The sequence below is a fragment of the Mugil cephalus genome, chromosome 4 (assembly GCF_022458985.1).
Source record: "Mugil cephalus isolate CIBA_MC_2020 chromosome 4, CIBA_Mcephalus_1.1, whole genome shotgun sequence".
NCBI classification, from domain to species: domain Eukaryota; kingdom Metazoa; phylum Chordata; class Actinopteri; order Mugiliformes; family Mugilidae; genus Mugil; species Mugil cephalus.
This window is the reverse complement of record NC_061773.1, coordinates 27,832,526-27,845,683: the sequence shown is the minus strand read 5'-3', so window position 1 is coordinate 27,845,683 and position 13,158 is coordinate 27,832,526. Positions and strand designations below refer to the sequence as shown.

The 13,158-nt window shown below is 41.7% G+C and overlaps 1 protein-coding gene across 9 annotated transcripts in view; it reads right to left on the bottom strand.

The window, feature by feature from the left end:
- Nucleotides 1–1,168: 1,168 nt before the first annotated feature.
- chl1b (cell adhesion molecule L1-like b) overlaps nt 1,169–13,158 on the bottom strand; it is an 81,036-nt gene continuing 69,046 nt past the window's right edge. For 6 of the 9 annotated variants that reach the window (XM_047583131.1, XM_047583130.1, XM_047583134.1 and 3 more), the window contains 6 exons: nt 12,104–12,175; nt 8,899–9,006; nt 8,564–8,725; nt 8,031–8,162; nt 5,932–6,004; nt 1,169–3,044 (listed from right to left, as the gene is read on the bottom strand). In XM_047583131.1, coding sequence (XP_047439087.1) covers nt 2,840–3,044; nt 5,932–6,004; nt 8,031–8,162; nt 8,564–8,725; nt 8,899–9,006; nt 12,104–12,175 — 752 coding nt within the window. In that variant the 3' untranslated portion in view covers nt 1,169–2,839. Of the gene's footprint in view, nt 3,045–5,724; nt 5,796–5,931; nt 6,005–8,030; nt 8,163–8,563; nt 8,726–8,898; nt 9,007–12,103; nt 12,176–13,158 lie in introns of all 9 variants that reach the window. The other 3 variants (XM_047583136.1, XM_047583137.1, XM_047583138.1) reach the window with 3 other exon arrangements.

The following is a 13,158-nucleotide window of genomic DNA, read 5'->3' as shown; positions in this document are numbered from 1 at the left end:
AGAGGTGAAACACCATTTTCGTAAGTCATCAGAAAGTGCTGCAGTTTGAAGTGGGCTTCTCATACAGACACATTATGACACACAAAGGTTATCATCAAACTAATGTTATGCCTGATTGAGTGTTCTACAATAAATCAGAGCCATTTTGTTGTAAACAAATTTAATTCAGATCACTTGATGTTTCTCTTCAGTCCACTGCCACATCATGCCCTCCCAAGCAGTTTGATTGGCAGATCTTCATTGTGGCCTTCTAAGTTCTCAATGGAGAGATTCCCTCCAAAATGTTGTTGTGGGGATGGGAAAGTTTGGGCTAGATCCAGGTGGCTCAATCTAGGCTAAGAATGTCAAACTCATATGGGAAGAATTTTTAGGGCAAACAAGTACTCCTTTAATGTACCGATACATGTGGGCATGTGAGAAGAAATTCTGAACAAATCCTTCAATTCTCCAAGGCTTTGTTCGCCCCAGCTGTTTTTCTGCTGCTGTGACATAATTTAGTTTCTCTCCAGAGAGCAGAAATTGTTATGGTGCACAAATAAACCTCTGTAAGCAGCTTCCCCAACACTGATTGCATGTGTAGAGTCAGATGCAGCTGTTAGCATTGTTGCCAAAGAGCCGAGGACCTTCAGCACAAGTAACAGAGGCTCCATTATCAACACCTAAAGGTCATATGTGTATAAAAACCGAAGCCTCTTAGTGCTGCGGATAAGGCAAACCTGGCTAAACAGCGAGAGAGAATTTGAGGCAGATGTGACCCACGTAGTGAGAACCCTCACACTGACACTTTCCACCCCCTGCTATCAACCATCAGACATGATTACAGCTCTCAGTCCTTCATCCACTGCCTGTCTGAGCCGTCTTGGCGATTCTCTCCTGCAGCCAGAGTAATCAAACAAGAGGCTCGACCCCTGTGCGACATTTGTCATAAGTCGCACTGCGAATACGAAGGATTTGTCAGACATCTTCTATTTTATTCAGAGCGAGTAAGGACGTATCACCAGGTGCTTTCTCTCAGGCTCATGTTTTACTGCTGACCAGAGGTAAAGGCAGAGATTCATTCAGCCATGTAATCATCTAAGGGCACATACAAACTGAACTAGGGCTATGAGGAACATTAATACTCTCCCCTTCCTTGACAGCAGTGAGCAGACAGACCATTACCAGGGTGTAGGAAAGTAAAGCAATTTAATGACATCCATAAAACCAATTAACATTCGTAACATGCAATGGCTGAATTTACAAAACATTGCAATTTTTTTTTTTCTGATCACGTGGTTAATGCAGAAACATAACGACTGTTTTGAATGGCAGTATATTGGAAGTAAGGCTTGTTAAGACTGATGTAACACTTCATTTAATACTACAGCATTCTGAATCAGCACGCGTAAAATACCATGCCACCAGATAAAGTCATCTGATTACAAAAAACTGTTCATAAATCCACTGCAACACCTCGGCCTCCTCAAGTCTGAGAAAATTACCCTGTAAATCTCTGGGATAAGTCGCCATGGACTTAAAAGAGGCATTGTGGGAAATGTGGGATCCAGCGATTTGGAGACTGACTCATATAAAAATACATGATATCATGGCTTCTTTTGATTTCAACCATTTTTTTTTTAAGTGTGTGTCTGTGTGCGAGCCCTTCAGTATTTTGGAAGGGAAGAACTAATTTACTATAGTAACACTTTAAAGAAATCATTTTGAGAAACATGCATGTCCTAAATATGAAGCCCGAGCTAGCAGCCGGTTAGCTGGTTAGCTAAACTGAAAATGGAGGGAAACGGCTACCTTTTCAAAACCCTTCTACCAGAACATGTGAAGCACTTATTTTAGGATCTGGATTCTTTAAAACACCTTGAGACAATATTGTTATAGGGGATTTTTTAATAAAGCGTATTCACTTTTTTTTTAAATTAACTTGTTTTTCTTTTTACCTTTGAGCTAAGTTAGCCGTTTCCCCATCAGCAGTTTTTATGTCAAGCTAAGCTAACAGTTGCCTATGGCTTCATATTTAGCATAGCCTCTAAAAGACACATCAAACTATAAATTAAAGCCTATAACGCTCAACTAAAACCTTCCTTATCTGAATTATGAACTCACAGCAAGTACTGGCAGTTTAAAAACTTTGATGGAAAATTACATTTTTGCAACTTTCTTTAACGTGTATTGGGCTGCAAATGCAGACAGAAGCTAGACTGTATACAGTTACACCGTGTAACAGATCTAAACGCTCATAAACAATATGGAAATAATACTGCCTCCTCCTCACGTCACCGGGAGATTTAAGAATCAAAGTTTATGATATTTGACGATATGTGAATTTGTTATTCTGTCAGGTATAAAACCACTGGAAAAAAAAAATAAGTTAATAAGCAAACCTTTATACACATCTTACATCGTATTTAATCAATCCCTTTCCAATATAAAAGGTCAGTAATCTTTTCCCCGATTAAAAAACTTGATATCCCCACATATCTGTGGCCTGCTGTAAGGTGACATCCGAGGCAGAGCTCCATACAATGATGGGAAAAGAAGGGAAAGGGGGGGACAAACAGTTTACACTTAAAAGTGATGGAAATAAAAAAAAGAAAGAAAGAAAATCCAAGTCCTCTAAATCTGTGTGTAATAATAATTATAAAAACAAGACACTCCGCACATACAATATACACTATATATACACAGTATTTAGTAATGCTCATTCTGTTGCAACTTGACAAAACAGAGCTTTATAAAATGAGAATGGCAGTGTGCAGTTGGCAATGACGCATTACATTTGACACAAAACCTGTGCTCAGTATGGATAATGTCTGTTTCCTGTTTCCCACGGCGGCTCCGCTGCTCACGCCGGGGTCTGAATGGTGGCTTTGATCTCGACGGACGCCCTCTTCTCTTTTCGCCCGGCGTACTCGCCGATGAAGGAGCCGTCTTCATTGAACTGAACATCCTCGTCGCCGTAGTCCACGAGGCTGTCCCCGCTGTCCCCCGCTTTGATCTCCCTGCTCAGAGAGTGTTGGCTGCCCTTCAGTGGCTTCTCATCATTGTCACTGCGAGAGAGGCACAGTGGATTTAGAATCACCTAATTTTACCCATGGCTTCACTCGGTGGCTTATTGGGGAGGACGGGTGGGGTGCGGTCTTGAGCTATCCTACCTCCGCAGTGAGCTTCTGCGACTGACATTAGCTTTTTACCTCTGACTGACCAATGGGAAATAATCTCACAGATGCACACGTCGGGACTAAATTAATAGTTGGAATGTACATGCATCAGTGCATCTGACAAAGTCACAACTGGATGACAAATGAGGCAGAGAGGGGGACATTAAACTGATGCTGATGCTACACAAGCTGCAGTTCTCTGACGCGTTCTAACACAGAGACTATTATGCAGGCTGAACTATGAGCTACGAACTATTTAGTTTTTGACATGAGCTGCCAGTCACTCAGGGGCCAGTTGCACCACTTAGCCGTTGACAAATTCAAATAGAGCGATATACAAATCATTGCATTTAAACTGGCTGAAGAAGAGATTGGCCATTACAAAAAAAAAAGTTTATTGAAGTCTAGATGTCAGCTTGCTAAAACAGTGAGCATTTGAGGAATTGCAACTAACAAAAAATATTCTGACCCACACAAAAATAACTGGATTCAACTAATATAACTATAACTCACATACAGCCTCTGAAAGGTGTCTGGTGTTACAGAATCCATGCTGACTTAGGTCCTGTCCATACTTTGCATTTATGATGCGTTCCATTTACCTCAGAGTTCAGAATTCGGCACTGAGAATGACGTCACACCTGAGTTATCGGCGCTCCAGTTACCAGTTAAGTCGGAAAACCAGGTGGCCGCATCCATGAAGCTCTTGTCTTGCCCGAAAATAACTTGGTGGAAACTTGGTGTGTTCAATATTTACATTTCTCAAGTGCAGAGTGAAATTAAAGTTTTTTAAAACATCTTGATATGAACTAATGTTATTGCTATAACGTTAAACTAATTTCAGGATATTTAAGTTCCACGAATTGTAAATGGAACCGATAACTTGAACCAACTCATGAGTCAACAGTTTTAATTGTTTGCCATGATAGTGTTTTGGTTTTACCAGGCTAATGTTTTTAGCCTGTTTTTATTTCAACATATGTATGTGGAAAAAATACTGTCTGTATTTTTCAAATTTCCATCAGAAGTGCTAATAAATGGAATATTACAGGAGCTTTATTGTTTACACATGGAGCGGCCATCTTGGTAACTGAACTCGGGGGTAGTGAGGATTCTATGACTTTCTGAGTAAAAAATCCGACTTCGGGGGCCGTTCCAGTTGAAATTCCAACTCAGAACTCAGAATTTCCGACTTTTGAGTACACACGGAGCGCACCATTAGATCTGGGTGATCCGATCATGGATCATTTGAGAGATGTGATTTTTGATCACATTTGGAGGTGGTCTGAGTCGCATGTGATTGGATGGCCCAGATCGAATCTTAATGCAAGGTGTGAACAGGCCCTTAGGCTGTGAAGTCACTGGCAGGGAATAAACTAGCCTTTAGATAAAGACAGTCTAGTTAAGGGTTTTATAACATATTCTGAATGGGGAATATACTTTCTGATCCATACGTCTTTCTTGTCTGTATGGAAGGTTTGAAGCTGCAGCCAGAAATGTGCTAGAGGTGCAGCAGAGCCATAGTTCCTGGTCGTGCCCATATCTACATTGTGTGCTAAACTAAGCTAAGCTAAGCTAAGCTAAGTAGCTGCTGGCTTCAAAATTAATTCCCCATTCAGACACATGAAAGCCCATTAGGAGACTTTCTCATACTTCTATCAATGCTGTTTTTTTCATGCTGTGAGCTTCTTCCTTGGTGTTGTTGGTGGTATTTCGTGCCCTGCTTCATTTTCTCTTCGTGTATTCCCTCTGCTTGTGATTGGTTTCTGCTCGTTTGTTCCCCCCTCAGTGTTTTCACCTGTGTCTCGTCAACCCTTCTGCTCATGTGTATATATATAGTCCTGCCTTTCCTGCATGTCCTCTGTCAAGTCGTCTGTGAAGTTACCTCTGTTGTGTCCTGGAGTTCTTTGTCTACTTTTTGGATTTCACCTGTTTTTGAAAAGCCTGATTCCCCTGCGGTGTTTTCTTCTTCCTGATTTTGCTAAATCTCATTTACGCCTTCACTCCTACCTCCCTAACTCACCATCAAACACAACACAACAATTTCTCTCAGGGTAATCTACCATTTACCCACTTGAGTTCTCGTGGTTTATTTGGAACAGAACACGGTTTAAACTTGGTGGCTGTCACGGAAAAAGTTTGGGACGTAAATAAAGCCGGGGAGACTGGCTCCAGAAGTACAAATGCTCTCACACTGAGCCACTTCTGACTTCATCACATCCACATTTGTTGTGCTGTGCAGATCCCGCTGATTGGACAATTACACTGGGGCTCATACTGCGGTGGACTGTTATGAATTGGACCAGTAAAGGATTAATGAAACGAGGCCCAGATATTACTGCCCTGGAGATGAGCTGCTTTCAATTACACTGATTGGTTTTAGCTGCCTGCTGCGTGCTGGGCAGCCTGTGTTTAGCTCCATCCGGACATGAAAATAGCACCATGTGAGCGGCACAACCACCACCTCCATGATGCTCCATGTCTTTGACGACGCACCACCACCTAAGACCACAGTTCTACTACTCCGACCACACCCATGCATAAACAGCTACTGCTGTTTATCACATACTTTCCCGTTACTTAGTTGGTCAGATATCAGCAGCAGAAGGCGCCGTGTGAACCTCGTGCATGCTGGGTTGTCTTTTGCCGCGTGAGGAGAAATGCAAAGAGAATTACTGGGAGATGGGAAGGAAAAGTCCGCTAGCAGAAGACAAAATTAATAGCTGTTGAATTGCAGCGGGGTGGTGAAATAGTGCTCCGAGGGCGACATGCTTACCTGTATTCACAAAATGTGTCGTCATTCATGCCCTGGGACTCCACGTCTGGGTGAAGGTCTTCTTTTTCCTTTACTGCTCACAAAATGAAGAGGAGATATGAGCAATTTCCTCAAGAGACGTCTGCCAGTGAAGATCACTTTGTCCCCTGACTGTTGAACGCTGTCTGAATACGCTAACGGTGTCAGTGTGATTTCACGAACCTACTCAGTGATTGAAAGATAAACGCAAGCCTTAGAAATTATTGCAAAAAAAAGGGGACATTTATATGATATTTTTCTGAATATAAACCCAATCTTATTTTAACCCTTCGATGCATGACCTACAAATACCTACACTCTTACATGAGTGGTATCAAAAATAACTCCAATTAGAACAAATGCCTTTTATGGTGTAAACTTACAAAATTTCTTTCATATTGGTTAAAGATGATGTTTTTTTTTTATTATATTTTGATCAATAAAAGAATTCATATTTTATCACAAATCTTTTAGAAAGATAAAAATGGTAATCATCCAATAACGATCCCTACATGAGAATGGTTTCATATTTTATGTAATAATAATTATGGAAGAGTAATAGGGCCACCCATGAGGAAAAAAATTAGAGGAGGTAGATCTTTTTTTCACCATGCACTTTGAGAAAAAATTCAGAATTTGGAGAAAAAAGCCGTCATTTTCAGAAAAAAGTCGAAATACATCATCAAAAAGTCAACTTTCAAACGTTCAATACAACTTTAAATTCTTATTAATTGTACCCCAACGCTCTTCCGCGGCGTATCGGCAGTATAATACACATACGGTACTGCCGTTGAAATGTCTTTCAACTTTTGGCTCAAAATTTCAAGTTTTTTCTCTTTTTTTACTTTTGTTCTTGAAATTTCAACTTTTTTGTCAAAGTGCACAATGAAAAAAAAAAATCTACATAATGCTCCCTAATACTCTTCCGTAAATAACTGTTTTTATGTAGTGCTTCTCTAAATAAGACTGCTGCTTTTAGTCTACAAAGTACTAATCTGATCATGTGCGTGGAAAATAAGTTCATATTTTATAACAGCACATATATTATGAGGTATGATACGCTGCATGTTGCTGTGTAAAAATAACCTTCAGGGTGGTGAGACTGCCAGCATTAGATGTGAAGATCAACAGTAAATGCACCAGACAGACACACAGGTTCCTAAGGTTAACCTTTCATAGGGTTCACCTTTGGTATTCCCCTGGGGTCATTTTTGACTCCATGTAAGGAAAAGTGTGGCACTGCATGTTGCAAGTAATGCAATTGGATTACAATTACAAATATATTGCAAAAACACAACCGCTGGGGTCATTTTTGACCCCACTTATGCATCTAAGGGTTAAAATTATGCCTCATCTTCTGCTTGTACCTAAATGCTCTTTCCAAAGTGACAATAAAAACATTAACACTTGGGTCTTATATGTACGTAGTGGAAGAAGAAAGAAAACTAAACACACGGCACAGGCTAAATGAAAGAAAAGGTTGTCAGAGCAACGGGTGATAATGAGAACTTAATGAGGAAACAAAGGACAAAGCTGTGCTTCTCTGCTTTGTTTTTCTTTTTTTTCTGCTGACGATTGAAGCGATAACTTCCCACATGACGACCTGATGGCCATTTAGCTGTGAATAATAAAGCCGATAAGGGCTCTCACGTCCCCAATCGGAGGAATAACATTGAGACACCACCACAGGGCTTGCGCTGTCGCTCCCTGTGCAGCCACCTCACGCGCAGCATTTGCATTTGTCTCGCTGTGGGCCGCACTTTGTTTGGATTGTTAGCCGGAAAAAGCTGCGTGTCTAAATAATGCAAAAAATTCAAGCGCTGGACGTACAGTAGAATGCTAATTTTCCTATCAATACAGCGGTCTATTTTATGTATAAATTTGCATTAAAATGATTTTGCGGCCTGGGAAAAAAACAACAACAACAGATCAGCTTTCATATTCCTGTAAAGGCTTCTTGGGTGATTGATTATTTCTTTCATAGCAACAAACAGCGAAATGGAATTATAATGATGCTCCAAGCACCAATTATTATTCAGGCAAGGTGATGTGCGTGTGTGTGCTTGTAGGTGAGCACCTACCGGAATATTTCCCTCCTTTATTTCTGTTGACAAAGCAGGCGATCAACACAATGAGTGTGAGGAGAGCGATGGCACACATCAGGCCGATAAACCAGCCCTGGGTGGATATTCCTCCGTGGACGCTGGCCAGACCTGCGGAGAACAATAGCCGGTGACTTTGACTCGCCTTGGCCTTTTCATCGGGACACTTGATTGAATGTTTACATCGACAAAGCCGATCTGATGCGAAGGCGAGAAGGTGGCAGGGCCCCGACGCTGATGGAGACGGTCCAATATTAATATTAAACAGCTAATCCCCCCCTTGTCTAATTAATCAAGTAAGGAACGCTGTACAAATGTAATTCCTCTTAGTGAGCTAAATTAAATCCTAGTGACACAGCGAAGGGCCACACTCCTCCGCCGCCGCGTGAGTCACAGCTCAAGGACGCACCGGGTGCAGACTTTTCAAAGGGAGGTCAATTAGTTCTGCTATTACTTTTCTTTTTCTTTCTTTTTTTTTTGTATTTTGTTTTACTTCCAGTCGCCCTCCTCACCTGTAGACCCGGTCGTGATAACATCTTCAAATATGCTAGAATTATGAACCCCGCTGTTGGGAATTAGCCGCACAGTGTACTCAGTCTCAGGCTCAAGCCCCTCAATGACGTGGAAAGTCCTAGAGGAGTTTAAGGCCTCTGAAATCTTCCAGTGACCCTCACCTGTGCAGAGGGGCAGGGACGCGTCATGAAAACACACACACACACACACACACACACACACATCTAGATGTTATCTAACGTAGAAATGTGAAGAAAAGACACGACACACACAATTAGAGGTGGTAGATGATTCACTCTATTCTATCAGAAACAAAAAGGTGAAAAGAGCTTACGGTTGTTCATATAGGCAATAAAAAACTCTGTGTGGGCTCCTCCGGACATCCAGCTGATATTTGCAAAGCTGTCGCTAACGGCCGAGCTAACGTTCAACAGGGCCGGGACTGACAGAGACACGGGACGAGATGAGGGGGGGAAAGGAGAGAGATGGCAAAGAAGGATTAGTAAAGGACAAGGCGAGATGAATGGCGTCATGGGGTGTTTAGGAGTGTTGTCATTATCTGATGGTGCATCCTGTTGAGGAAGTGGAGAGTGCTCTTTCCTAACGCAGTCGTATCAATTACGCCTGACAAAAAGGGGGGACGCCGGGTCAGTCTGGCAACAGCTCGCATTGAAAGAGTAATGTGGGTATGGAAATGGAACCACAGGTGAGGGCTGAGAAGCTGAGTGAACATCTACTCGGACCTTAAGGGAGATTTAACACCAAAAACCTTCAGGTGATGGACAGGAGATTTGTCCGTCTCTCGCGATTCTGAAATACGCAGCAGTGAGGTCACGTTACCCGTGCAACGTATTTACAAGCTTTTCATTCAGGTTATGTTCATTCATATCTGAGCCTTTCCCAGGTGTCATTGGGCATGAGGCGGGCTGCTCACTGGACAGACCTCCAACGAGCAGCAACCTCTGGGTCTGAGCGACGAAGCACATGCAGAAGTGCAAAAAACTGCAGTTCATCGAGCGGCCACTCAAGGCTCCAAAAATCCCCACAGACCCGCATGTTAAAAAGCCCAATTTATAGCATTATTAAACATGTTTATAGCCTGGTATTTTATTTCTGTATTAATGACAACTGTACGTGGGGTGGATTTTTTATTAAGGTTTAATATGTTGCATAATTAAGGGCTTTGATTGACTGAGTTGGGTGTTCAGGTCTCAACATCCAGCACGACGTTCTAATTTCTCTAATCTAATCTAATCTCTTACATGATTATTTAAATATCTTTTACATGCAGCAACAACAACTAACTTCTCCTTTTGAACAAAAAGCAAAAAATCTTCACATCTGACAAGCTGTATTTTCTTCAAGATAAATAGTTAATCATCTGTGGTCAGAATTATTCCTGTATGTAAAAATACAAGTAAGCGAATAATTGTTTCAGCTCTGATGTTTAGAAAAAACTATCTCCATCATGGAGGCCCTTGCCAGATTGCAGACTATTTTTAATACCATCCATTTTTTTTCACCTAAAACTGCTTTTAAATCCTGCACAAAACTAAGCTAATGTTGTTTTCTAATAGGTCAAAACACCTTAGATATCGTTACAACTAAAGGAAGGAGACTACAGATTGTATCCTGCTATAAATATCTAGGCATATGGACAGACGATTGAAGTCAAGGTTTTATTTTAGAAACAGGAGATGTTTCTCCTTTGAGGCCAGAAAGAAATGAATTCCTGCAACCTTTTTACCTTTTCTTGATTATGGGGATATTTTATATATCAATGCTCCAGCCCATTGTTTGAGCATGTTGAACACGGCGTATCACAGTGATCTGAGTCTGTACTATGAATGTACTATGTGTTCCAGGATGGGGTGGTCCTCACTGAGTATGCGAAGGCTCAGTCATTGGTACCTGTTCGTCTGTAAAGCCAAGCTCTCTTGTTATATTTGCTCTGTGATTGCTCAGAAAGCTGCTGGTAGCTATAGCTTGAGATCACAAGATGTTATACTATTATCTGTAACAAGTGTAAGGACTGAATTGCGTAAAAAGGCCTTTAAGTGCTCGGCTCCTCTTACCTGGAACAGCCTTCAAAAGCACCTGAATCTTGGGGGTCTAGTCCCACTTATAGTTCTCATTACCTCCATAATAAATCCATTGGTTAGTGTCAGTGTCTATAGCTATTTTAAAGTCATCGTTTGTAATGGATTAATATTACTTTTAATGTATTTGTTGTTGTTTGCTGTGTCCACTGTTTTGGCCACGCCCCCCATGAAAATGAGATCATTGATCTCAATGGGACCTGGTAAAGTAAAATAAAATAAATCAGTGTGTGTGTGTGTGTGTGTATTAGCATATAAAAAAATGACACACAGTGCGTGTCCTAAACGGTAACCGAAGGGACGATGACACGCTATAAACTTTATTTTAGTCAGAGCCTACTAATCTGCTAATGTTGTGATTGATGTGCATCATTAGTATGGAAAGCGTGCGCCTTGACAGCAGCTGTCTGAGCTAGTCAACAAAGCACCAGCCACTTCATTTCACCATGGCAAACATGCAAATCATCCACTGTGTCTCCAGCTCAGGTGCATTATTTGCCCAGGTGATAATTCAGTTCACAAGGACACCTGCGTCTGCGCCGTCCGTCCCCACCCCTGCAAATGACACGCTCCGGCTAATGTTGATGGATTAGTCTGCAACTATGGTAATTCCAGTCATTGGAAGTGCATGATGACTTCCACTGACATAGTCTCCTCCACTAAAAATATCCCAAGGCAGGCTGCTGTGGGTTGTCACTGCGCTCCTCAGTTTGCCATTATGTGCTGTAGAAAGCATCTGTTCACCCAGCGGGGAGCGGTGCCCTGGAAGACGCCCCTTCAAAGTCAAGAGGCTCTTTTTTTATTTTATTTATTATTATTTTTATTTATTTTTTTTAATAAACGGAGAGACCAGGAAATATTCTGAGACGGACGATCTAAACAGCTTCCACTTATCCACTTATCTCAGTGTCCTGTAAATATCACTGTCCAGGCGTGGCCCAGGAAGCTGCTCTTCCTCCTTATTTTCTCACTCTACCCGTGAACTTCTCGTCCCACAGCTGAGAGGCCGTTTATCCGGCAGAAGATTACATGGAAATGTCAGGTGAATGTTGGGTCAATACGCCGCCGCATACGAGGCAGACCTGGTCCCGATAAATCAATCACTTACAATTAGACATATTTGTCCTGTTGGAGTGACTTCACTCTACACTGTCGGATCGGGAAATGGATCTAGTATCCTAGATTTCCCTGTGGTATGGCAGAGAAATTAAACCCAGCTCACAGTAAAACACTGCTGCTGTCTCACATCACAGCTCTTTGTTCCAGCGAAGAAAAGAAACTGTCAAAACAAAAATATACCTGAAGGCGTATTTTTGCTATCAAGCCATTCAGAAAAGCCACATGTTTAGGGTTTAGGTACATATATATATACATTTCACAGCTTTGGCTTCACTTTGTAGGGTTTGGCGATTGTTGTGTGAGAATGTGCTGCAGCTCTACCTATGGTGGAACGAGTGGGTTTGGTCACTGGGGGCTTTGGAGTGCTTGGAAGTGAGGGGGAAGCTGACTTGCCTGAAAAGAAACAGATCTGGTGGTTATTAATTGGGGCTAAGAGCTCCGGGGCGCTACGTTCTACCGTTAGCACACATGCTATTTTTAACAAAACTAAAATTAGTGACTAACGTGAGCTACAATTCGGAAACTACTACTTTTACGTTTGAGCATACATGAGGAGAAATGTTCTTAATTTTCCTTGCACATCATTAAAAACAGGGGCGGGTGCGTGGCGTGCCCGCCGCTCTCCGTGGGTCGGGCTCTTAAAGGATCATTTATTACCTCAGCTTGAGTCAGACGCGTTGCCGTCTGCTGTTGCTAGGATAAAAGTCAATATTCGTTTACAATCGCTAATGAGCCGAGATTAATAAGAATTTATAATCAGGTTGCTCATTACCAATGCGATTAGAGAGGAAGCCACAAACTTTATCTAAGAAGAGGTTGACACTTTCCTAATGAAATGAGGCATCAGAGTGCTCTCTGGTGATGGCAAGGGCAAACAGCAGACAAGGTCGATTATGTGCATAGGCTCGGGTGTTTTGGGGCTGTGCAATGATCTACCAGACGAATAAAATATTTCAGGTTTATTCAAACCTACGACACCCGTCTACGTTTCTTCATCTAAAGCATGCAATCTCTACATCTCTATCTAAAACCATCAGGACTGTCGTGCATGTTTTACCGAGAGCCGTATAATTACAAAAATAGTGTGTTAATACAAACAGGTTTCGAGGAGTTTGAGAGTCTACATCTAAAGTGCGGTTTATGCCTCTGCAGGATTAGACGCAGTAGCCTACGTACGAGCCATTTCTACATGTGTGTTATAACTCCACCCAAACACGACTCGGTGCTGTGTCTTTTTTAGCAGTCGGGTTAATTTTTTTGTTTCTACTTCCTGCTTCACTGTCAACAATGGCAACTGAGACTTTGGCAGAAATTTGAACCTCCTCAGTTAACCTTTCCTCGATGCGTTCCATCTTTATTGATCCAAAACAATCAAA